The 24,525-nt window shown below is 42.5% G+C and overlaps 1 protein-coding gene across 1 annotated transcript; it reads left to right on the plus strand.

Annotated features, from left to right (window-relative positions):
* The first annotated feature begins 301 nt into the window (after positions 1 to 301).
* Positions 302 to 23,172, plus strand: LOC115177187 (ankyrin repeat domain-containing protein 34A-like). Its single transcript, XM_029737746.1, has 2 exons — positions 302 to 381; positions 19,883 to 23,172. Exon 2 carries the CDS (start codon positions 19,977 to 19,979, stop codon positions 21,573 to 21,575), a length of 1,599 nt encoding a protein of 532 aa, XP_029593606.1. The 5' UTR covers positions 302 to 381; positions 19,883 to 19,976; the 3' UTR covers positions 21,576 to 23,172.
* Positions 23,173 to 24,525: the final 1,353 nt, after the last annotated feature.

Consider the following 24,525-nt stretch of genomic DNA (forward strand, 5'->3'; position numbering starts at 1 on the left):
AAAGACATTGTATAGGCTACTGTTTGAGTGAACAACAGTCATATCGTTCCTGCACATGATGTCTATATACAGCAGCTCTCCCTCTCTCATGTTTCTTTACCTGTCTGTCAAGCGCAGGGATCATCATAGCGCATCGTCTGCGCGCAACATATCCACCGCGTTCCTATTCACTCCCACCACGCGACCCACTCCCCACCCCTGCTGCGACGCTCCGAGTCTTCTAAACTAGTGGTCGCGGGAGAAATACGGGGGAAGAGGGGGAGGGGGAGAGAGGCTCGACGTTAACACAATATCTGGGGGATATTACAGACTAAAGTCTGGCTTTTATATAAGAAAAAAACATATGCTAAATGGATCTGAATTAAACGCGTTTCATCCATGGTAAGGATTTATGTTTCCTCCTTAAATCGTGTTTGCAGCGCATGGTGATAGAAGGCTACATTTGCATATTGTAGATTGCATAAATATTTGTATCCATTAAATAATTTCCTATGAGTGGTTAATGCAATGACAAAATGGCTTGACAAAGCAATATCGACATGAACTGAGAACAGCGTTTAGGTAGTCCATGTGAAAAAAATAAACAAGTTGAATTTGATGAAAGACCAACAATAAAAAAATTGCAATTCAACTGAACTTATTCAGATTTTCCAATTCATTGTTTCTTACCATATTTGTGTAAGAGGTAAGAGATGCTCTATAGCCTAAAATCTCGCAAAGCAACGAACACGATTCGTTTGGCAGTTGTAATCAGATTTGTTGAGCCACTATATGCAAAGACTAATCAATAAACTGCTACAAAAAGCAAATAGATTCAGCTGATTCAGAATTGCTGTCACATTTTTTTTCCATATTATAAGCAGCACATGTATTGCCTGAGAGGCAACCCCTGTAACCTAAATCATGAACCATCTGCATTGTCATGAAATTCTGTCACTTGGCTTATTGCGGTCCTATAAGATCAGATGCAGCCGTATGATGGAATGTGGCAAAAAGAGAAGCGGACAGTCAGTTATATATTCTGTGTGTGAGAAAAGCAATACATGCAGCGATGTAACTTAGGTCGTATTAATTATCTCTGCTGTACTAATGCATAGGCTAAGCTACATTCAGTGTGGAGAAACATGTTTTATATCAACCGACTGTGGAAACGGCTGTTTCTTTTTACTGGCGCAGTTGCCTGGAATAGTATAACTTCCCTGCTGGTTTAATATTAGAAGCAATACGTCAGAAAACCAATTGACGTAGTGATTGGTCACCGAAACAGGTTTTGAATTAGATTTTCTTGGAGCCGATATCATAACATAGCATGCTGTCTCGGTTTCATTCAATATTACCAACAACATCACTAACTTGAATTGAAAGCATGAATTCCTTTACATTGCTTTTCTCAGTTCTAGTAAGGTTGGCGTCCGGCAGAACGACTGAATCAGCACCATGGACAGCGACCGTAGTTTGGAAAGGATTTAAGTTAGTTTCATGCAACATTTCACCGAAGAGTTTCGCTGAATCTTTTGCTATTAGGCTTGTATGATATTGTAGAATTGTATACATATACACTTGATTAAGGTTCTTGGAAACAATAATATGAAACGTTTGGAAACGATGTTTGCTTGTATTACGAATTTACATTCTACGCAGAAACTTCCCTTGTAATTCATGTTCCAGAGAATAATCATTATACTGCTGCATTATATATATCTTTAAATGTATTTCACATAGAGATATTGATTAATAGCATATGTACTGTAGCAATTAGCTGTATAGCTACTGAACTATGGGTTTTGTAAATGTTACAGAGAGCACTGCAGTATCTACTCAGAAACAGTAGGTTCACTAAGGGACAAGGGCACAAGACAACTATGACACGAGGATCGCTTCTTACAGGCTTCCTATGCAGGACAGGAAAGGTTAGGTGTAGGTCACATCCACCCCCACAAACCTGGAATTATGAATAATCTGTCTAGAGGGCCAATTGAGGGCACTGTCAGTGCTGTATGCCATCACATCCATCTTTCTAACAGGAAGTGTGGCACATTCTGACATGCACAACTCACCTGAGATGGGATACCAGGATGGCAGATCAGGGGGTACAACGGTGCCAATTATAGTAATGGGTGTTGGGGTGATGTCAGTTCTTGACACGGTGCAGCTGCTCACCAGGGGACAGACATGTCATAGGAGGAATATTCTATTCTACTCTAGAGTACTCAGTCTTGACAGTCTCCGCCATGAGACTGTCTCTTCTGAGAGCAGATGGAAATGCATGACTAGCTGATAATGAGTCAGTGAGCTGATAGTGAAAGAGAGAAAGAGAGAGAAAGAGAGCGAGAAAGAGAGAGACAGAGAAAGAGAAAGAGAGAGAACGAGAGAGAGAGTGTGTGAGAAAGAGGTCTGATGATGAACGACAAGCTCTTTGTGATGGGGTGGGGGGGGGGTTTAATAATGTTGCCCACCTACATATACAAATACACACACACACAGATTGATGTACATGTACTCACACATAAGGTTTTACACACTAACTAAGACACGCATACAGTGCCTTCGGAAAGTATTCAGACCCCTTGACTTTTTCCACATTTTGTTACGTTACAGCCTTATTCTAAAATGGATGAAAAAAACAACATCTTCAGCAATCTACACACAATACCCCATAATTACAAAGCGAAAACAGGTTGTTAGAAATCTGAAATACCTTATTTACATAAGTATTCAGGCCATTTGCTATGAGACTCGAAGTTGAGCTCAGGTGCATCCTGTTTCCATTGATCATCCTTGAGATGTTTCTACAACTTGATTGGAGTCCACCTGTGGTAAATTCAATTGATTGGACATGATTTGGAAAGGAAAACACCTGTTCATATAAGGTCCCACAGTTGACAGTGCATGTCAGAGAAGAAACCAAGCCATGAGGTCGAAGGAATTGTCCGGAAAGCTCAGAGACAGGATTGTGTCGAGGCACAGATCTGGGGAAGGGTACGAACACAGTGTTCTCCATCATTCTTAAATGGAAGAAGTTTGGAACCACCTTCCTAGAACTGGCCGCCCGGCCAACTGAGCAAACGGAGGAGAAGGGCCTTGGTCAGGGAGGTGACCAAGAACCTGATGGTCACTCTGACAGTGCTTTAGAGTTCCCCTGTGGAGATGGGAGAACCTTCAAGAAGGACAACCATCTCTGCTGCACTCCACCAATCAGGCCTTTATGGTAGAGTGGCCAGACGGAAGCCACTCTTCAGTAAAAGGCACATGACAGCCCACTTGGAGTTTGCCAAAAGGCACTTAAAGACTGTCAGACCATGAGAAACAAGATTCTCTTGTCTGCTGAAACCAAGATTGAACTCTTTGGCCTGAATGCCAAGCGTCACATCTGGAGGAAACCTAGCACCATCCCTTCGGTGAAGCATGGTGGTGGCAGCATCATGCTATGGGGATGTTTTTCAGAGGCCCGGACTGGGAGACTAGTCAGGAGCGAGGGAACGATGAACGGAGCAAAATACAGAGAGAGATCCTTGATGGAAACCTGCTCCAGAGCGCTCAGGACCTCAGACTGGGGCGAAGGTTCACTTCCCAACAGGACAACTACCCTAAGCACACATACAAGACAACGCAGGAGTGGCTTCGGGACAAGTCTTTGAATGTCCTTGAGTGGCCAAGCCAGAGCCCGGACTTGAACCCAATCAAACATCTCTGGAGAGACCTGGAAATAGCTGTGCAGCAACGCAACCCATCCAACCTGACAGAGCTTGAGAGGATCTGCAGAGAAGAATGGGAGAAACTCCCCAATACAGGTATGCCAAGCATGTAGCGTCATACCCAAGAAGATTTGAGGCTGTAATCTCTGCCAAAGGTGATTCAACAAAGTACTGAGTAAAGGGTCTGAATATTTATGTAAATTGATTTTTGCTTTGTCATTATGGAATATTGTGTGTAGATTGATGAGGGGGAAAAACAATTTAATACATTTTAGAATAAGGCTGTCACATGACAAAATGTGGAAAAAGTCAAATGGTCTGAATACATTCCGAAGGCACTGTACATGCATGCAGTCAGATGCACACTCCGTTTTAGAAACCCTGACAGACCCAGACTTGAGAAGTTACATTTGCTCCAGAGTCACACAGATAAATGTGTGCAAACCAAACAACAGAGAGGATATAAACTGAAGGCCAGAGGAAGAGCAATAATGAAGAGACCTGTCGAGAGATGGGGAAAGAAATGGGTATGGAAAGCACAGACTGATATATTAGGGACTAACGACTAGTCCTTGGATAAAAAGGATAGCAATCTACTCAACAGACTGAGTAGCCTGAAATATGTTTTAAGGGGGATATCAATAAATAGTTACTGCAGACCTATTGTAGGTACTCAACACAACAACAGTATGAAATAAAAAAATAAATAAACTGCTTATCAATTACCTTTTGCTGTTGTGCTGTGCATGAAAGATGTTGTTTTTGCCAATAGATTATCAAGATGTAATGCGCGAACAATATGAGGTTTTAGTGGATTAGTGGATGCGCTATCTACCTAGATTAAGGCAATACATCAGTTGAAGCTGCAGTGATAGATAGCAGCTAGGATGATAAATGTCATTCTATAGCTGAAACTACCCAGCCAGAAATAGCTTCTACTGCCTCCCTTATCAGAGTGGGAGTGCGAAGTGAGGAGTCTGGTTGGCAAATTGCGGGTGGATCGATGTCAACCCCCCTGTCGTTCCTCTCCTTTCCACAGCCCAGAGCTAGGGGTCAAACTGGGACGCTCAGAGGGGGCGACAATCATGACAGCACTGTGTGAGTTGGCGTGTGTGTGTTTGCAGCTGCAGCAGGTTCTACCTGAATATTTTTTTACAACCAAATCTCTATTTTTTATGTAAATGGCATGTTATAGAAGGGTCAATGCAATATATTTTTTGGATTTCACATGTTTCAGAGGAATTTACCACAAACTGCAAATCACTTCCTCACCCTTGTGTATTATGGGGGTCCTGAAAAATTATCAAAACACCCAAATACATAATTTTAGAAACAGCAAAGCTCTCAGCATAGTAATGAAGGTATTTAGATGTTGTACAATCTAGAAGAAAAAGAAATGCACACCTATTAAGGCGAGGTGCTGGCTAGCGGGTTAGACAACTTGAAAATAAGGGAGAGCCGCACACTCTAGGAGCTCAGATGCAAAAATGCAATATCCAACGTTTCGACAGCCGAGCTGTCTTCATCAGAGTATCAGGGCTGTCGAAACGTTGGATATTACATTTTTGCATCTGAGCTCCTAGAGTGTGCGGCTCTCCCTTATTTAGATGTTGTACATCTGAAGTTGTGTCATTCCGGAATGTATCCGCAATGTTATATTCCCTTTTTTGTGACTCAAGCCTTCTCAAGCAGTTCCATTTTCCGTGTAGCCTGCTGCTACAGGTAACTTAAAAAAAAGGAAATACTGTACCAACATATAGTGTCTTAATAGGATTCTGAGCGACAACACCATGCTTTCAATATACATTGTATCCCTAATTTACTCAAGTGTTTACTTTATTTAGGCAGTTAGGCCTACCTGTAAATGGACTTTGGAGGTATTGTTCGAGTCGCAACAAAATGGAATATAGCCAAACGTTGTGGATAAAGTTCGAAATGACACAATTTCACATGTAAAACATCTGAAGACCTGCGTCACTAGACTGATCGCTTTGCAGTTTCTAAAATGATGTATTTGGGTGTTTTTGGAGCGTTCATGTTTTTTTTCGGGGCCCAAAACTACACATCAAGGATAAGGAAGTGATTTGCTGTTTGGGGTAAGTTTCTCTAAAACGTGAAATCACAAAACAATTGTCTGGACCCTACCATTTACATATTTTTTGGGTAGATTTGGTTGTAAAAAATTAAAACTTCTCATTTGACATGCTTAAATAAACACAGTATGACAGGGAAAGAAAACAGAAAATAGCTATCTTTTCAAGACAACATTTGGTGTGAATCATTGAGAGATCTCAGGGAAGGAATCTGTGTCGGGGACTCGTATGCTGCAACTATATTGGATTAGCAGCTCCATGAAACCCGCTGAGCATCGTTATCTGACTGGAGCGCTCACGCTGTGCCTGTTTTCCTGGTCCATCTTGGCAGAAATGACTAGTGCCTCTGAGCTGGAGTCCATAGATCTTAGACAAGCCAGCTCTCTCTCCCTCGTCTACTGTGGGAAAAAACCTGCCCAGACCCACACAATACACCTGTGGCCGGTTTACCGACAGCGATGGCATTTAGGTTTACGAGTGTTTTAATGATGCAGCCGAATATGTAACATGCGTTTCCCAATACACCAAGCAGAGTGCGTCGTTGGAGCATGTGTTGATACTGATTGGATCGAAAGAAAGGGAACTCTGCTCTCGAGTCAGCTTTCTCTATTAAACTCTTACCTTAATAACATTAGAATTATTTCACAATACAACGACGGATCAGCTATTATAAAGATACCACCTATGACTGCAAATATTGAGGCGGCTTATTCTAATGCTTACCCAATAAAAATGCACTAAATCCCCAATTTGGCACATCATTGCGCACATGTTAGACTACACATCATGAAATATATTGAGATACATTACAGATAGTAGCCTACAAGTAACACAATATGACCATTGATTGAACATGAAATTTATTTGAAAATGATTGACTACTCCCTTCACAGAACAGCGCAAACTGTCTCTAACCAGAGTAGAAAGAGGAGTGGGAGGCCCCGGTGCACAACTGAGCAAGAGGACAAGTACATTAGAGTGTCTAGTTTGAGAAACAGACGCCTCACAAGTCCTCAACTGGCAGCTTCATTAAATAGTACCCACAAAAAACACCAGTCTCAATGTCAAGAGTGAAGAGGCGACTCTGGGATGCTGGCCTTCTCGGCAGAGTTGTAAAGAAAAAGCCATATCTCAGACTGGGCAATAAAAAGAAAATATTAAGATGGGAAAAATAACACAGACACTGGACAGAGGAACTCTGCCTAGAAGGCCAGCATCCCGGAGTCGCCTCTTCACTGTTAACGTTGAGACTGGTGTTTTGCGGGTTCGATTCCAGGCTGTATCACATCCAGCTGTGATTGGGAGTCCCATAGGACGGTGCAGAATTGGGCCAGCGTTGTCCAGGTTTGGATGGAGTAGGCTGTCTTTGTAAATAAGAATGTGTTCTTAACTGACTTGCCTACTTAAATAAAGGTTAAATTAATAATAAAATACTCAAGCCATAATACTCCTGAACAGCTAATCAAATGTCTACCCAGGCTATTTGCATTGTCCACCCCCACCCCCTCTTTTACACTACTGCTATTCTATGTTTATTATCTATGCATAGTCACTTTAACGCTACCTACATGCACATATTACCTCAATTACCTCAACCAACCTGTGACCCCCATATATTGACTCTGTACCGGTACCCCCTGTATATAGCCTCGCTACTGTTGTTTTACTGCTGCTCTTTCATTGTTTGTTATTTTTATTTTTTACTTATCTATTTTTTACTTAACAGTTATTTTCCTAAAACTGAATTGTTGGTTAAGGGCTTGTAAGTAAGCATTTCACTGTAAGGTCTACACCTGTTGTATTCAGCACGTGACAAATAACATTTTATGTTATTTGATTGAAATCAATAATAGAGCAAAATAACAATATTAAAATGTACAGTTGAAGTCGGAAGTTTACATGCACTTAGGTTGGAGTCATTAAAACTCGTTTTATAACCTCTCCACAAATTTCTTGTTAACAAACTATAGTTTTGGCAAGTCGGTTAGGATATCTACTTTCTGCATGACACAAATAATGTTTCCAACAATTGTTTACGGACAGATTCTTTCACTTTTAATTCACTGTATCAAAATTCCAGTGGGTCAGAAGTTTACATACACTATGTTGACTGTGCCTTTAAACAGCTTGGAAAATTCCAGAAAATGATGTCATGGCTTTAGAAGCATCTGATAGGCTAATTGACATCATTTGAGTCAATTGGAGGTGTACCTGTGAATGTATTTCAAGGCCTACCTTCAAACTCAGTGCCTCTTTGCTTGACATCGTGGAAAAATCAAAAGAAATCAGCCAATACCTCAGAAAAGAAATTGTAGAGCTCCACAAGTCTGGTTCATCCTTGGGAGCAATTTCCAAATGCCTGAAGGTACCACGTTCATCTGTACAAACAATAGTACGCAAGTATAAACACCATGGGACCACGCAGCCGTCATACCGCTCAGGAAGGAGACGTATTCTGTCTCCTAGAGATGAACGTACTTTGGTGCGAAAAGTGCAAATCAATCCCAGAACAACAGCAAAGGACGTTGTCAAGATGCTGGAGGAAACAGGTACAAAAGTATCTATATCTACAGTAAAACGAGGCTTATATCGACATAACCTGGAAGAAGCCACTGCTCCAAAACTGACATAAAAAAGCCAGACTACGGTTTGCAACTGCACATGGGGACAAAGATCGTACTTCTTGGATAAATGTACTCTGGTCTGATGAAACAAAAATAGAACTGTTTGGCCAAAATGACCATCGTTATGTTTGGAGGAAAAAGTGGGAGGCTTGCATGCCGAAGAACATCATCCCAACCGTGAAGCGTGGGGGTGGCAGCATCATGTTGTGGGGGTGCTTTGCTGCAGGAGGGACTGGTGCACTTCACAAAATAGATGGCATCATGAGGTAGGAAAATTATCTGGATATATTGAAGCAACATCTCAAGACATCAGTCAGGAAGTTAAAGCTTGGTCGCAAATGGGTCTTCCAAATCGACATTGACCCCAAGCATACTTCCAAAGTTGTGGCAAAATGGCTTAAGGACAACAATGTCAAGATATTGGAGTGGCCATCACAAAGCCCAGACCTCAATCCTATAGAAAATTTGTGGGCAGAACTGAAAAAGCGTGTGCGAGCAAGGAGGCTTACAAACCTGACTCAGTTACACCAACTCTGTCAGGAGGAATGGGCCAAAATTCACCCAACTTATTGTGGGAAGCTTGTGGAAGGCTTCCCGAAACATTTGACCCAAGTTAAACAATTTAAAGGCATTGCTACCAATTACTAATTGAGTGTATGTAAACTTCTGAGCCACTGGGATTTTGATGAAAGAAATAAAAGCTGAAATAAATCATTCTCTCTACTATTATTCTGACATTTCACATTCTTAAAATAAAGTGGTGATCCTAACTGACCTAAGACTGGGAATGTTTACTAGGATTAAATGTCAGGAATTGTGAAAAACTGAGTTTAAATGTATTTGGCTAAGGTATATGTAAACTTTCAACTTCAACTGCATGTTTGTGTAGAGTGCGTGTGTTAGCATGTGTTTGTGAATGCTGTGTGTGCACCTATGTGTGTGTGTGTGTGTGTCTCTGCACAGTCCACACTGTTCCATAAGGTGTAGTTGTATCTGTTTTTTAAATCTGATTTTACTGCTTGACTGAGTTACATGATGTGGAACGGAGTTTAATGTAGTAATGGCTGTATGTATTACTGCTCATTTCCTGTAGTCTGTTCTGGACTTGGGGAGAGTGAAGAGACCTCTGGTGGCATATCTTGTGGGGTATGCATAGGTGTCTGAGCTGTGCGCTAGTTGCTTAAACAGACAGCTCGGTGATTTCAACATTTCAATACCTCTCACAAAGACAAGCAGTGATGCAGTCAATCTATCCTCCACCCTGAGCTAGGAGAGATTGACATGCTGGCCCTCTGTGTGCATCTAAGGGTCAGCTGTGCTGCTCCGTTCTGGGCTAATTGTAATTTTCCTATGTCCCTCTTTGTGGCACTTGGCAACATAACTGGACAGTAGTCCAGGTGCAACAAAACTAGGGCCTGTAGTAGATGTTTTGTTGATAGCGATGTCAAGAAAGCGTAGTAGTGCTTTATTATGGACAGACCTCTTCCCATCTTAGCTACCATTGCATCAATACGTTTTGACCATGACAGTTTACAATCCATGGTTACACCAAGCAGTTTAGTCTCTTTAACTTGCTCATTTTCACATTATTCATTATAAGATTTAGTTGAGGTTTAGGATTTAGTGAATGATTTGTCCTAAATACAGTTATTTTTGGACCAGATTATTTCTTGCCACCCATTCTGAAACTGACTGCAGCTCTTTGTTAAATGTTGTAGTGATTTCACCTGCTATGGTAACTGACATGTACAATGTTGAGTCATCAGCATACATAGACACACAGGCTTTACTCAGTGCCAGTGGCAGGTCATTGGTAAAGATTGAAAAAAGTAAGGGGCCTAGACATCTGAACTGGGGAATGCCAGACTCTACCTGGATTATATGGGAGAAGCTTCCATTAAAGAACACCCTCTGTGTTCTGTTAGACAGGTAACTCTCCACCCACAATATAGCAGGGGATGTAAAGCCATAACACATACGTTTTTCCAGCAGCAGATTCTTATTAACAATTTCTCTCAGCCAATCATCAGTCATTTGTGTAAGTGCCATCCGTATATGTTGAATGCCCTTCCTTTTAAGTGTGCTTAAAGTCTGTTGTTAATTTGTTTACTGTGAAATAATATTGTATTTGCAATGAAAAAGTAGTTGGCATTATCAATGGGTTTTGTGACGAATGAGCCATCTGATTCAATGAATGATGCAGCCGAGTTTGCCTTTTTGCCCAGAATTTAATTCAAGGGGCTTTTTACTATCATTCTTTATATCATTTATTTTTGTTCATAGTCCAATTTCTTCTTCTTTTTGTTAAGTTTATTCACATCAATCCTAATTTACAGTACGTTTGCCACTCGGCTGTGCAGCCTGACATTTTGCCATTCCTTTTGCCTCATCCCCCTCAACCAACATTTTTTTCAATTCCTCATCGATCCACGGGTATTTAACAGTTTTTACAGTCATTTTCTTAATGGGTGCATGCTTATTAGTAACAGGAATAAGCAATTTCATAAATTATTTAAGTGCAGCGTCAGGACACATTAGACCAACAAATATTTTTCACATCTTCAACATAGGAATCATTGCAAAACCTCTTGTATGATCACTTATACACTATTTTAGGTTGTCTTTCAAACTTTGTTTTTCCTAAATATGGCTATTATATTATGATCACTACATCCGATGGGTGTGGATACTGCTTAAGAGTGGATTTCTGCAGCATTAGGAAAGATGTGATCAATACAAGTGGATGATTTAATTCCTGTTCTGTTTGTAAATACTCTTGTAGGTTGACTGATAACCGGAACCAGGTTGCAGGCACTGGTTACAGTTTGAAGCATTTTCTTGAGTGGACAGCTTGACGAAAGCCACTCAATATTTAGGTTACCCAGAAAATATGCAAACTTGTAGTGTATTTGAGTTTAAAAAAAGCTTCTAACGTTTGTAATTTCCACTTTGAAATTTCAAACGTGATTTACCCCAAACGAAAAATGTTTCAACCCCCATAAAAATATCCATTAATTATAATCTTAATAATAATTAAAATGTCCTGTTGCTGCAGGATTATTTTACTGCGGTAGCAAACTGGCTCAAATTAAGATCCTACATCTGTATGTATAGTATCAAATCAAATCACATCTTATTCGTCACATGCTTTGTGAACAAAAGGTATGGAGTAACAGTAAAATGCTTACTTACGGGCCCTTCCCAACAATGCCCTTCCCAACAAATAGAGAAATAATAGAAAAGGTAAACACATAATAATACAAGTAATAATATACTGCTCAAAAAAATAAAGGGAACACTTAAAGAACACATCCTAGATCTGAATGAAAGAAATAATCTTATTAAATACTTTTTTCTTTACATAGTTCAATGTGCTGACAACAAAATCACACAAAAATAATCAATGGAAATCCAATTTATCAACCCTTGGAGGTCTGGATTTGGAGTCACACTCAAAATTAAAGTGGAAAACCACACTACAGGCTGATCCAACTTTGATGTAATGTCCTTAAAACAAGTAAAAATGAGGCTCAGTAGTGTCTGTGGCCTCCACGTGCCTGTATGACCTCCCTACAATGCCTGGGCATGCTCCTGATGAGGTGGCGGATGGTCTCCTGAGGGATCTCCTCCCAGACCTGGACTAAAGCATCCGCCAACTCCTGGACAGTCTGTGGTGCAACGTGGCGTTGGTGTATGGAGCGAGACATGATGTCCCAGATGTGCTCAATTGGATTCAGGTCTGGGGAACGGGCGGGCCAGTCCATAGCATCAATGCCTTCCTCTTGCAGGAACTGCTGACACACTCCAGCCACATGAGGTCTAGCATTGTCTTGCATTAGGAGGAACCCAGGGCCAACCGCACCAGCATATGGTCTCACAAGGGGTCTGAGGATCTCATCTCGGTACCTAATGGCAGTCAGGCTACCTCTGGCGAGCACAGGGAGGGCTGTGCGGCCCCCCAAAGAAATGCCACCCCACACCATGACTGACCCACCGCCAAACCGGTCATGCTGGAGGATGTTGCAGGCAGCAGAGCATTCTCCACGGCGTCTCCAGACTCTGTCACGTCTGTCACATGTGCTCAATGTGAACCTGCTTTCATCTGTGAAGAGCACAGGGCACCAGTGGCGAATTTGCCAATCTTGGTGTTCTCTGGAAAATGCCAAACGTCCTGCACGGTGTTGGGCTGTAAGCACAACCCCCACCTGTGGACGTCGGGCCCTCATACAACCCTCATGGAGTCTGTTTCTGACCGTTTGAGCAGACACATGCACATTTGTGGCCTGCTGGAGGTCATTTTGCAGGGCTCTGGCAGTGCTTCTCCTGCTCCTCCTTGCACAATGGCGGAGGTAGCGGTCCTGCTGCTGGGTTGTTGCCCTCCTACGGCCTCCTCCACATCTCCTGATGTACTGGCCTGTCTCCTGGTAGCGCCTCCATGCTCTGGACACTACGCTGACAGACACAGCAAACCTTCTTGCCACAGCTCGCATTGATGTGCCATCCTGGATGAGCTGCACTACCCGAGCCACTTGTGTGGGTTGTAGACTCCGTCTCATGCTACCACTAGAGTGAAAGCACCGCCAGCATTCAAAAGTGACCAAAACATCAGCCAGGAAGCATAGGAACTGAGAAGTGGTCTGTGGTCCCCACCTGCAGAACCACTCCTTTATTGGGGGTGTTTTGCTAATTGCCTATAATTTCCACCTGTTGTCTATTCCATTTGCACAACAGCATGTGAAATTTATTGTCAATCAGTGTTGCTTCCTAAGTGGACAGTTTGATTTCACAGAAGTGTGATTGACTTGGAGTTACATTGTGTTGTTTAAGTGTTCCCTTTATTTTTTTGAGAAGTGTAGATACACAATGAGTAATGATAACTTGACTACATACAAGGACTACCAGTACCTAGTGGATGTGCAGGGGTACGAGGTAATTAAGGTAGATATGTACATATAATTAGGAATAAAGTGACAGATAATAAACAGTAGCAGCAGCGTATGTGATGGACTAACTATTTGTCAGTCTTATGGCTTTGGGGGGGTAGAAGCTGTTCAGGGTCCTGTTGGTTCCAGACTTGGTGCATCGGTACCGCTTGCTGTGCAGTAGCAGAGAGAACAGTCTATGACCTGGGTGGCTGGAGTCTTCAACAATTTATTTATTTAGTATTGTAGAGGAACAATATATAGAGAAAGGAGAGTCTCTCTCTCTCTCTGTAATTCTGAAACGCTAATAATCTATAATGGTGGTCAATCCAGTAACCGTAATAATACTTTACTACATTGTTTCAAAGGCATCAATCCCCTTAATGCAGATCATTGTGGATCATCATCCACTTTGATGCAGATCATTGTGGTTCGTCATCCACTTTGATGCAGATCATTGTGGATCGTCATCCACTTTGATGCAGATCATTGTGGATTGTCAAGTTGCCTTCAGCCCCAGTCAACAGATTGGGTCTTTAGCATGGGCAGACTAGTGTCAGACCCACAGATGCCCACGCACACACACGCACGCACACACGTATGCACGCACGCACGCACACACACACACACACACACACACACACACACAGACACACACACACACAGAGAGAAAGTGGTAGGTGGCAGCCTCGTAGCCACATTCTCAGGATAGAGAGCCTCTCCCTCAGCCCGTCTCAACTCAGCACCTGTCAACTGCTTCCCACTCCACCCACGGAGTCCCCTGGCAGCGAGCCAGTAATGACAAAGTAACAACTGTTATTAAACTGCCATTGATTCCCAACAGAATTATTTAGGCAGATAGGCCATAATAAAAAGGGGTGGATGGATGAAATGTAATTGAATATATTGATCACAGTCTGAATGAAAGAAAGACCGAGCCCTAGCCATTGTAAAGACTGACTCCGACTCACTCAAATTAAGCTGTGTTTGTGAATGCTGCACTGTTAAAATTAAGTGCTAACAGAAAATATTGAAAACACTATTTTGTTGTTTCAAGTCCTGTTTAGTGCAAAATAGATACCGTCTCTTTTGGTTCAATTTCCTCTCTCTAAAACACGTGTCAAACTAATTCTGTGTATTGAAACACTTTACATTAGGTTTACATTCAAACACCCTCCAACCACCAGATCTCAGTTTAGGTGCACTACTTTTCATGGTTTCATTACACAATCATGGTGTTTTGAGACATTCTATTTTTACAGTGTGTATTATAATATGCACGCTTAGGGATGGTTAGTTAGACATCTCAATATGTGTTTCAACAACAGCCAAAGAAAAACTCTGGCTTATAATAATGCTGTAACAGAAGTCATGAGTCTCTCAAGGTATTTCATGTGAGGTTGGTGGTTATATTGCTACTCTCAGGGGGAATGAAGAACAGAAATAAACCAATAATATCTTCCCTCTTCATTCTGGCTCCCCCCACTCCCTTCCCCACAACCACCACTAACTACTTCTCTATTATACCCAGATGATTACACTCTGTTTCGGTTTGTATAGCCACTGTCTGTCCCCATGCTCGCTGTTCACCTGGGTTATGAAATAGAGTTGTTTATTAACATGAACAGGGCATGTTGAATCACCTTGGAATAGAACTACATATCCCAGCTGACATACGGGGGATGCTCATTCATAGCTAGACAGCTGTTTATTACTCACTGCACAAGATGCATCTCCTTCTCTCCATCCAAATAGATCACTAGATCCCATAGGGTGGGTCGGGACCCACTGGTGAGCCACAGGCAGCCAGTCCCTCCTCCTCTTGGGTCACGGTGAAAGCTGTGGCTGGATTTTTTGTTGTTGTCTATTTGGTGGATAATAATCGATAGTTTGAGATCATTCAAATAGATTACTTAGAGGAAGGTTTTGTAGAATTAATATTCCAAGAACATTATGTTGATTTTCAGTCACAGAAAATACTTTTTTTAGAATAAAATCAGTATTAGTAGTCATGTAAAAGTCTAGACAAGTCAATTCACCTTCACATCCTGTTGGATATCAGAATTTTAAAAAAATGGTTGAGTCATTGCCTCATCTTTCTGTATCTCACACTTGCAGATCTTTGGATAATCTCACTTTCAAGCACCAAATTATTAATTATTTAGTATCAAATCAAATCAAATGTATTTATATAGCCCTTCTTACATCAGCTGATATCTCAAAGTGCTGTACAGAAACCCAGCCTAAAACCCCAAACAGCAAGTAATGCAGGTGTAGAAACACGGTGGCTAGGAAAAACTCCCTAGAAAGGCCAAAACCTAGGAAGAAACCTAGAGAGGAACCAGGCTATGAGGGGTGGCCAGTCCTCTTCTGGCTGTGCCGGGTGGAGATTATAACAGAACATGGCCAAGATGTTCAAATGTTCATAAATGACCAGCATGGTCAAATAATAATAATCACAGTAGTTGTCGAGGGTGCAACAAGTCAGCACCTCAAGAGTAAATGTCAATTGGCTTTTCATAGCCGATCATTGAGAGTATCTCTACCGCTCCTGCTGTCTCTAGAGAGTTGAAAACAGCAGGTCTGGGACAGGTAGCACGTCCGGTGAACAGGTCAGGGTTCCATAGCCGCAGGCAGAACAGTTGAAACTGGAGCTGCAGCACGGCCAGGTGGACTGGGGACAGCAAGGAGTCATCATGCCAGGTAGTCCTGAGGCAGGGTCCTAGGGCTCAAGTCCTCCGAGAGAGAGAAAGAAAGAAAGAGACAATTAGAGAGAGCATACTTAAATTCACACAGGACACCGGATAAGACAGGAGAAATACTCCAGATATAACAGACTGACCCTAGCCCCCTGACACATAAACTACTGCAGCATAAATACTGGAGGCTGAGACAGGAGGGGTCAGGAGACACTGTGACCCCATCCAATGATACCCCCGGACAGGGCCAAATAGGCAGGATATAACCCACCCACTTTGCCAAAGCACAGCCCCCACACCACTAGAGGGACATCTTCAACCACCAACTTACCATCCTGAGACAAGGCAGAGTATAGCCCACAAAGATCTCCGCCACGGCACAACCCAAGGGGAGGGGGCGCCAACCCAGACAGGAAGACCACGTCAGTGACTCAACCCACTCAAGTGACACACCCCTCCTAGGGATGGCATGGAAGAACACCAGTAAGCCAGTGACTCAGCCCCTGTAATAGGGTTAGAGGCAGAGAATCCCAGTGGAGAGAGGGGAACCAGCCAGGCAGAAACAGCAAGGGCGGTTCGTTGCTCCAGAGCCTCTACGTTCACCTTCACACTCCTGGGCCAGACTACACTCAATCATAGGACCTACTGAAGAGATGAGTCTTCAGTAAAGACTTAAAGGTTGAGACCGAGTCTGCGTCTCTCACATGGGTAGGCAGACCATTCCATAAAAATGGAGCTCTATAGGAGAAAGCCCTGCCTCCAGCTGTTTGCTTAGAAATTCTAGGGACAATTAGGAGGCCTGCGTCTTGTGACCATAGCGTACGTGTAGGTATATACGGCAGGACCAACTCGGAAAGATAGGTAGGAGCAAGCCCATGTAATGCTTTGTAGGTTAGCAGTAAAACCTTGAAATCAGCCCTTGCCTTAACAGGAAGCCAGTGTAGGGAGGCTAGCACTGGAGTAATATGATACATTTTTGGGGTTCTAGTCAGGATTCTAGCAGCCGTATTTAGCACTAACTGAAGTGTATTTAGTGCTTTATCCGGGTAGCCGGAAAGTAGAGCATTGCAGTAGTCCAACCTAGAAGTAAAAAAAGCATGGATTAATTTTTCTGCATCATTTTTGGACAGAAAGTTTCTGATTTTTGCAATGTTACGTAGATGGAAAAAAGCTGTCCTTGAAACAGTCTTGATATGTTCTTCAAAAGAGAGATCAGGGTCCAGAGTAACGCCGAGGTCCTTCACAGTACAACCATCAAGATTAATTGACAGATTCAACAGAAGATCTCTTTGTTTCTTGGGACCTAGTACAAGCATCTCCGTTTTGTCCGAGTTTAAAAGCAGAAAGTTTGCAGCCATCCACTTCCTTATGTCTGAAACACAGGCTTCTAGCGAGGGCAATATTGGGGCTTCACCATGTTTCATTGAAATGTACAGCTGTGTGTCATCCACATAGCAGTGAAATTTAACATTATGTTTTCGAATGACATCCCCAAGAGGTAAAATATATAGTGAAAACAATAGTGGTCCTAAAACGGAACCTTGAGGAACACCGAAATTTACAGTTGATTTGTCAGAGGACAAACCATTCACAGAGACAAACTGATATCTTTCCGACAGATAAGATCTAAACCAGGCCAGAACTTGTCCGTGTAGACAATTTGGGTTTCCAATCTCTCCAAAAGAATGTGGTGATCGATGGTATCAAAAGCAGCACTAAGATCTAGGAGCACGAGGACAGATGCAGAGCCTCGGTCTGATGCCATTAAAAGGTAATTTACCACCTTCACAAGTGCAGTCTCAGTGCTATGATGGGGTCTAAAACCAGACTGAAGCGTTTTGTATACATTGTTTGTCTTTAGGAAGGCAGTGAGTTGCTGCGCAACAGCTTTTTCCAAAATTTTTGAGAGGAATGGAAGATTCGATATAGGCCGATAGTTTTGTATATTTTCTGGTCAAGATTTGGCTTTTTCAAGAGAGGCTTTATTTCTGCCACTTTTAGTGAGTTTGGTACACATCCGGTGGATAGAGAGCCGTTTATTATGTTCAACATAGGAGGGCCAAGCACAGGAAGCAGCTCTTTCAGTAGTTTAGTTGGAATAGGGTCCAGTATGCAGCTTGAAGGTTTAGAGGCCATGATTATTTTCATCATTGTGTCAAGAGATATAGTACTAAAACACTTTAGTGTCTCCCTTGATCCTAGGTCCTGGCAGAGTTGTGCAGACTCAGGACAACGGAGCTTTGGAGGAATACGCAGATTTAAAGAGGGGTCCGTAATTTGCTTTCTAATGATCATGATCTTTTCCTCAAAGAATTTCATGAATTTATTACTGTTGAAGTGAAAGCCATCCTCTCTTGGGGAATGCTGATTTTTAGTTAGCTTTGTGACAGTATCAATTTTTTTTTTAGGATTGTTCTTATTTTCCTAAATTAAGTTGGAAAAATAGGATGAACGAGCAGCAGTGAGGGCTCTTTGATACTGCACGGTACTGTCTTTCCAAGCTAGTCGGAAGACTTCCAGCTTGGTGTGGCGCCATTTCCGTTCCAATTTTCTGGAAGCGTTCTTCAGAGCTCGTGTATTTTCTGTATACCAGGGAGCTAGTTTCTTATGACAAATATTTTTAGTTTTTAGGGGTGCAACTGCATCTAGGGTATTGCGCAAGGTTAAATTGAGTTCCTCAGTTAGGTGGTTAACTAATTTTTGTCCTCTGACGTCCTTGGGTAGGCAGAGGGAGTCTGGAAGGGCATCAAGGAATCTTTGGGTTGTCTGAGAATTTATAGCACAACTTTGGATGCTCCTTGGTTGGGGTCTGAGCAGATTATTTGTTGCGATTGCAAACGTAATAAAATGGGGGTCCGATAGTCCAGGATTATGGGGAAAAACAGTAATAAGATCCACAACATTCATTCCACGGGACAAAACTAGGTCCAGAGTATGACTGACAGTGAGTAGGTCCAGAGACATGTTGGACAAAATGCACTGAGTCGATGATGGCTCCGAAAGCCTTTTGGAGTGGGTCTGTGGACTTTTCCATGTGAATATTAAAGTCACCAAAAATGTGAATATTATCTGCTATGAATACAATGTCCGATAGGAATTCAGGGAACTCAGTGAGGAACGCTGTATATGGCCCAGGAGGCCTGTAAACAGTAGCTATAAAAAGTGATTGAGTAGGCTGCATAGATTTCATGACTAGAAGCTCAAAAGACGAAAACGTCGTTGTTTTTTTTTGTAAATTGAAATTTGCTATCGTAAATGTTAGCAACACCTCCGCCTTTGCAGGATGCATTACATATTACCATATTTCTGCAGGGGGAAGTTGCTCTTTTGCTGATGGGAAGGCAAAAAGTCCAAGTCATGCATAGTTAATTCTCTGCAAAGTCAAACTTTATTCAACTCTGCATAGTTATAGTTTAGGAATACCAGGAAAGTTAGTAAAATAAGCCAATCTTAGCACAGTGCGGTCAAGGACCAATATCATGCATACAACCATCATGGCAGAAATGTTGTCAATCTTGAAGGAGAAAAAGTGCTTTCCCTTTGAAAAAGACTGTCTAAAATGTTTTTGTTACACCAGATGGGTGCTCCATCTTTTTGTAATTTCAACTCATGAGATGGCTATCCAAACACTCCCTGTCTTGCTCTTACAGACACGTGTCATATCAAAGGTTTCAATTGCAGTCACTCTGAGATTGCATTGGTAATGCAGTATAACTGTTGTACCGCTGCATACTAGACATTCGATAGATGCGTAGACCAACCAAACTAACCATCTTAACCACCTTTCAGCACTGCCTGTCTGTACTGTACTTTTAGTCTTCTATGACAACTCTTTGTTTTTCTTTACAGGTTCACCAGCTTCCTCTTCAAGATGGCCAGTCAGCGCTAAGCTAATTAGCTGGGTGTAGCAGGTTTGACTAGAGGAAGTGGTGCCAGAGGCACCATGGGAGATGGAGGAGCCCTCCATACGGAGGGGAACGCCCTTCTCAAAGCCGTCTTCCAGGGCAAGCTGCGACTGACCCGGCTCCTCCTGGAAGGGGGCGCCTACATCAATGAAGGCAACGAGCGGGGCGAGACCCCCATCTCTGCTGCCTGCCTGGCTGGCTACGAGGACCCCCAGAGCCGCCAAAGGATGGTGCGCTACCTCCTGGAGAAAGGAGCCGATCCCAACATCCCAGACAAGTCTGGGCGGACCGCCCTGATGCATGCCTGTGTCGAGCAGGCGGGCAAAGAGGTGGTGTCCCTGCTCCTAGAGAATGGAGCTGACCCCAGCCTCAAGGACTACACAGGCTCCTCCGCCCTGGTCCATGCCATCAACAGAGGTGACAGAGACACCCTCCAGGTCCTGCTGGATGCCTGCAAGGCCAAGGGCAAGGAGGTGATCATCATCACCACCGACACGTCACCCTCGGGTACCAAGAAGACCAAGCAGTACCTCAACTCCCCCCCATCACCAGGGGTGGTGGACAAGCTCTCGCCCATGGCCTGCATGTCGCCCTCAGAGGTGGTGATCCAGACCTCCAATTCCCCAGCAGCAGAGAAAGCTGAGGAGGAGGACAGTATCTTCAGCTTTGCGTTGACATCAGCTTTACCCCTACCCTCCACTAGAACCCTAGGGGAGAAAAGGCCGCACCCCCGCAAACTCCTGAAGAGGCTCAACTCGGAGCCTTGGGGACTGGTAGCACCCTCAGTGCTCAGCAGGGTCCCACAGGAGGGGGTTGATGGTGGACTGGAGGAGGAAGGTGGGGGTAGGATCATCACTGAGATGAATGGTCTGTCAATCTCGGGTCCTGGCAGGCCTCTCCTGTCTCGTCGGCACAGCATCGAAACACCCGACCCCTGCTCACCCAAACTCATTGACCGATCCTGCTCAGAGGACTGCGCAGCCCTTTGTAGCTCCTCCTGGGCCGACAAAGTCCAACAGCACCAGATCCTGTACCGCAGGAACACCGCGCCTGAGTCTCAGGAAAATACAGGCGGACCAGGGGCGGTGGCTTTACGCACCCTGGCTCACCCCAAACTTACCCGTATGGAGCACTATGAGTCAGACACACACCTGTGTCCTGAGTCCATCCCTGGATCTCCAGACTCGGGGCGCGTGTCGGTGGAGCGGAGGAAGTATAATGCCTCGCCCCTCTCTCTGCTCACCACCTCCTCCCGGGAGTCCCTTGAGAGCATCCCCAATTCTGTCTCCCCCATCACCATGCGCAGACGGCCCTCCGGCCTCCTGGAGCGCAGAGGCTCAGGCACCCTCCTCTTGGACCACATCTCCCACACCCGCCCCGGGTTCTTGCCCCCACTCAATGTCAACCCCCACCGGCCCATCCCAGACATCCGGGCCAATGGCAAGCCCACTTCCCCCATCCACTCTGGTCCGAAGATCCTGGTTCCAGTTGCCCCTGCCTCACCCAAGAGAGGCCCAGACTTCAAGATGAAGAAGAAACTGATGAGGAGGCACTCCATGCAGACGGAACAGATGAAACAGCTCTCCACCTTCCAGGAGATCCTTACAGAGAAGGTAATTGAGTCCAACGGGGACTGAATACTAAAAGGACATGTGAGGGCAAGTTGGGGGGTACAGTGGTGGATCACATCTATCTAGTTAGTCCACCATTTTCCTCAACCAGTGCTTAAACCAGGACTACTAACATGAATTTGGCTCATTCAGAGTGAGACCTCAGTCCCATCCTTGTTCTGTGTCAAGTGCAGATGGTTATTTTTATTTTTAGGTGACCTATTTTAATTTGTTGTGTTTCCTTTCTGTGCTGTCACAGAAAGCTGGTTGATTGAGTAATACGGTTTACAGCAGATGTTCTTTTCATTTCTCCTCAAATTATTTATTAATATACCATTTGCAGTCAACAGAAATAGAAACATATTTCTGTGTTTTTAGATGTTTACACACTGCAAAATGTGCACCAATGTCATGCCTATTGTTCCGTGTGCTGAAGACATTTTCGTCCCCTCTGAAATCAGTCACCTTATCTATCTATGACACTTTAGGTCAAAAGGACAAATCAACAGTAGAGATGCTAGCAACAGCTTACCTTTAATTGTTATTCTGAATGTGCTGTCTTCCCAATTTTCAATTCTTGCATTAGCTGCTTTAAAACATCAAAATTCAACCCTAAAATGCTCTCATGTTGATGGGTTTGTTTGGGGGAGAATGATGCTGCATTCCATGAAATAGTTTTCAAGACATAGTTCCCGAAGATTTCACTGTCATTGTATTGTTTCTGTTATCTACTTTCACTTATTTGCCTTCACCTTTTAATCACTTGAGATTTTGTGTTTTAGAGAGCTATTTTGGCTATATGGTCAAACCACACGCCTGACTTACCCTGACAACTACAGTGGGATCAGCATGTGGGACCCTTTATGAGTATCACACTGTAATAATATTATTATCAATTGATTTAAAAAAAGAAAAGTCGATTGAATGGCAATTAATTTCATACAAAATTCCAAAGAAATCCCATGAACGCATGTTTGTTTACATTGAAGTGTGTGAATACTGTAAGATGGCTTTTAGAAGAATTAACCTCAAATAATTGCACATTGGTGCTATGCCTTTGCATATGGAAAGAGCTCCTAGCACATATTAACTGTAAATAATGTAAAGATAAGACAAACCTAATTTGCTTATGAAATATGTCCATGTGCAATATGCTGTACTGTAATGTCAATGGATTTCCTTCATCTAGGGTGGATGTGAAGTTGTCTTTACAAATTGACATTGAAAGCAATCTGAAGCACTTCTTAACATGTCTTGTACACTGATTTGCCAAAAGGGAGAGTGTGAGGCTCACAGAACATAACATTTACAATTACTTACACATTTAGATTGTCACATTTGTATAGGGTGAGATTTAAGAGAAAAAGAGTTTGAAAATGTTTACCAAGCTTACAATCGTGACCGCTTGTCCCGCTTCCGTTTGAAATATTTGTCTTTAATGAAATAATGTTTATGTGCTACAAGGTTTAATATTGACCTCCTGTTGATTGAACTGTATGTAGGTTACTTGAAGTTTAAGAGAAATACAAACAAAAAATAAATATTTTTGTATGCCTGTTAGGAAATAGAAATGTAGATTCTAATATGTAATCTATTTTCACGTTTGAACTTGATTGTAACTTGATTGTGGAATAAATATTTGTTAAATGTTCATAAGTGAATTAAAACAACCTTTAGTTGTCATGTCTCTTTAATATGAGATGTGTCATGTCAATTTGACATAAGAAATGTATTCATAAAATTGATAATACTGTACTTTCAGTATCAAGAATCAATCAATCTCCGTTAATTTTGATATTTCTTCAAAAAATGATGTGCTTCATTTTCTGTGATGGCAAGAATCACAGGGTACAAAATATTTTCCATACTAGTCTTAGGTATTGGATATTCAGTACCGGTTTGAGACTATCAGCCAGCCTGAATGACTCTGCTGCACATGACGGGAAGACAAAGTATTTATTTTAGCCAGAAGTGACCTCCACACATTCATCTGTTAAACAAGATGCACTCCAGCACAGGTGGAAAATGTCTTCTTTGGCAAAGGCCTGGAGGAGGGACTTTAGATAGATGAGATAATATACACTAACACTGCAATGGATAAAGAAGGAGTCATTTGGTGAGGTAACTTCATCTCCATAAAAGCATAACTTTGGACATGGTTAATAAATGAATAAAGTATGTTTTGTGAAAGTGACAAACTTTCTAATACAGTGGGGTTCAAAGTCAATAGATCCCTTGATAAAGATGAGCAAAAAAATCTAATAATAATAATAATACATATACTGAGTTATATTGTATGTTCAAATAAAAGGAAAAAGTATTTACTAATACAATTGCTCAGAGAAAGAAAGTGATTTTGTTTAACAAGTAACAACAAAAATCTAAAAAGACAGTGGTCAACATTTTTGGATCCCCTGTTTTGGCCATCTCTGTCTCTGGACAGAGATGGCCAAAAATTCTGTGGTTTGAATTGAAGAGGTTAGTCCATATGTTCAGACAAAGGATATCAGGGATCTGGAAGGATTCTGTATGGAGAAATGGTCTAAGATCCCTCCCAATGTGTTCACCAAGTCTTATATGCTAATCTTTATCAAGGGATCCAATCATTTTGGACACCACAGTATATGGCTAGACTAGCCATATACTAGGGATGTGAGTTTGATATAAATAACAATTTTTCAGGACTTATTCAAACAATATCACTATTTATCAGGTTGCATCTTTAAGGACATGGCCGGATTAAGAAATCATAGTTTATTTGGCGTTTGTGTTTTGAGCTTCAATTGGCGGACAGATAGCCTTATATTCTCCTGCAAAATGTCTTGATAAACATCGGAATTCAATTTTCCGTTGATGATAGCAAGCTGTCCAGGCCCTGAGGCAGCAAAGCAGCCCAAACCATGACGCTCCCACCACCATACTTTACAGTTGGGATAAGGTTTTGATGTTGGTGTGCTGTGCCTTTTTTTCTCCACAC

Source organism: Salmo trutta, chromosome 37 (genome assembly GCF_901001165.1).
Source record: "Salmo trutta chromosome 37, fSalTru1.1, whole genome shotgun sequence".
Lineage (NCBI taxonomy): Eukaryota > Metazoa > Chordata > Actinopteri > Salmoniformes > Salmonidae > Salmo > Salmo trutta.

Excerpts from the sequence above, each read along its gene's own strand:
- LOC115177187 (XM_029737746.1), top strand. The coding sequence starts at position 19,977 with ATGGGAGATGGAGGAGCCCTCCATACGGAGGGGAACGCCCTTCTCAAA.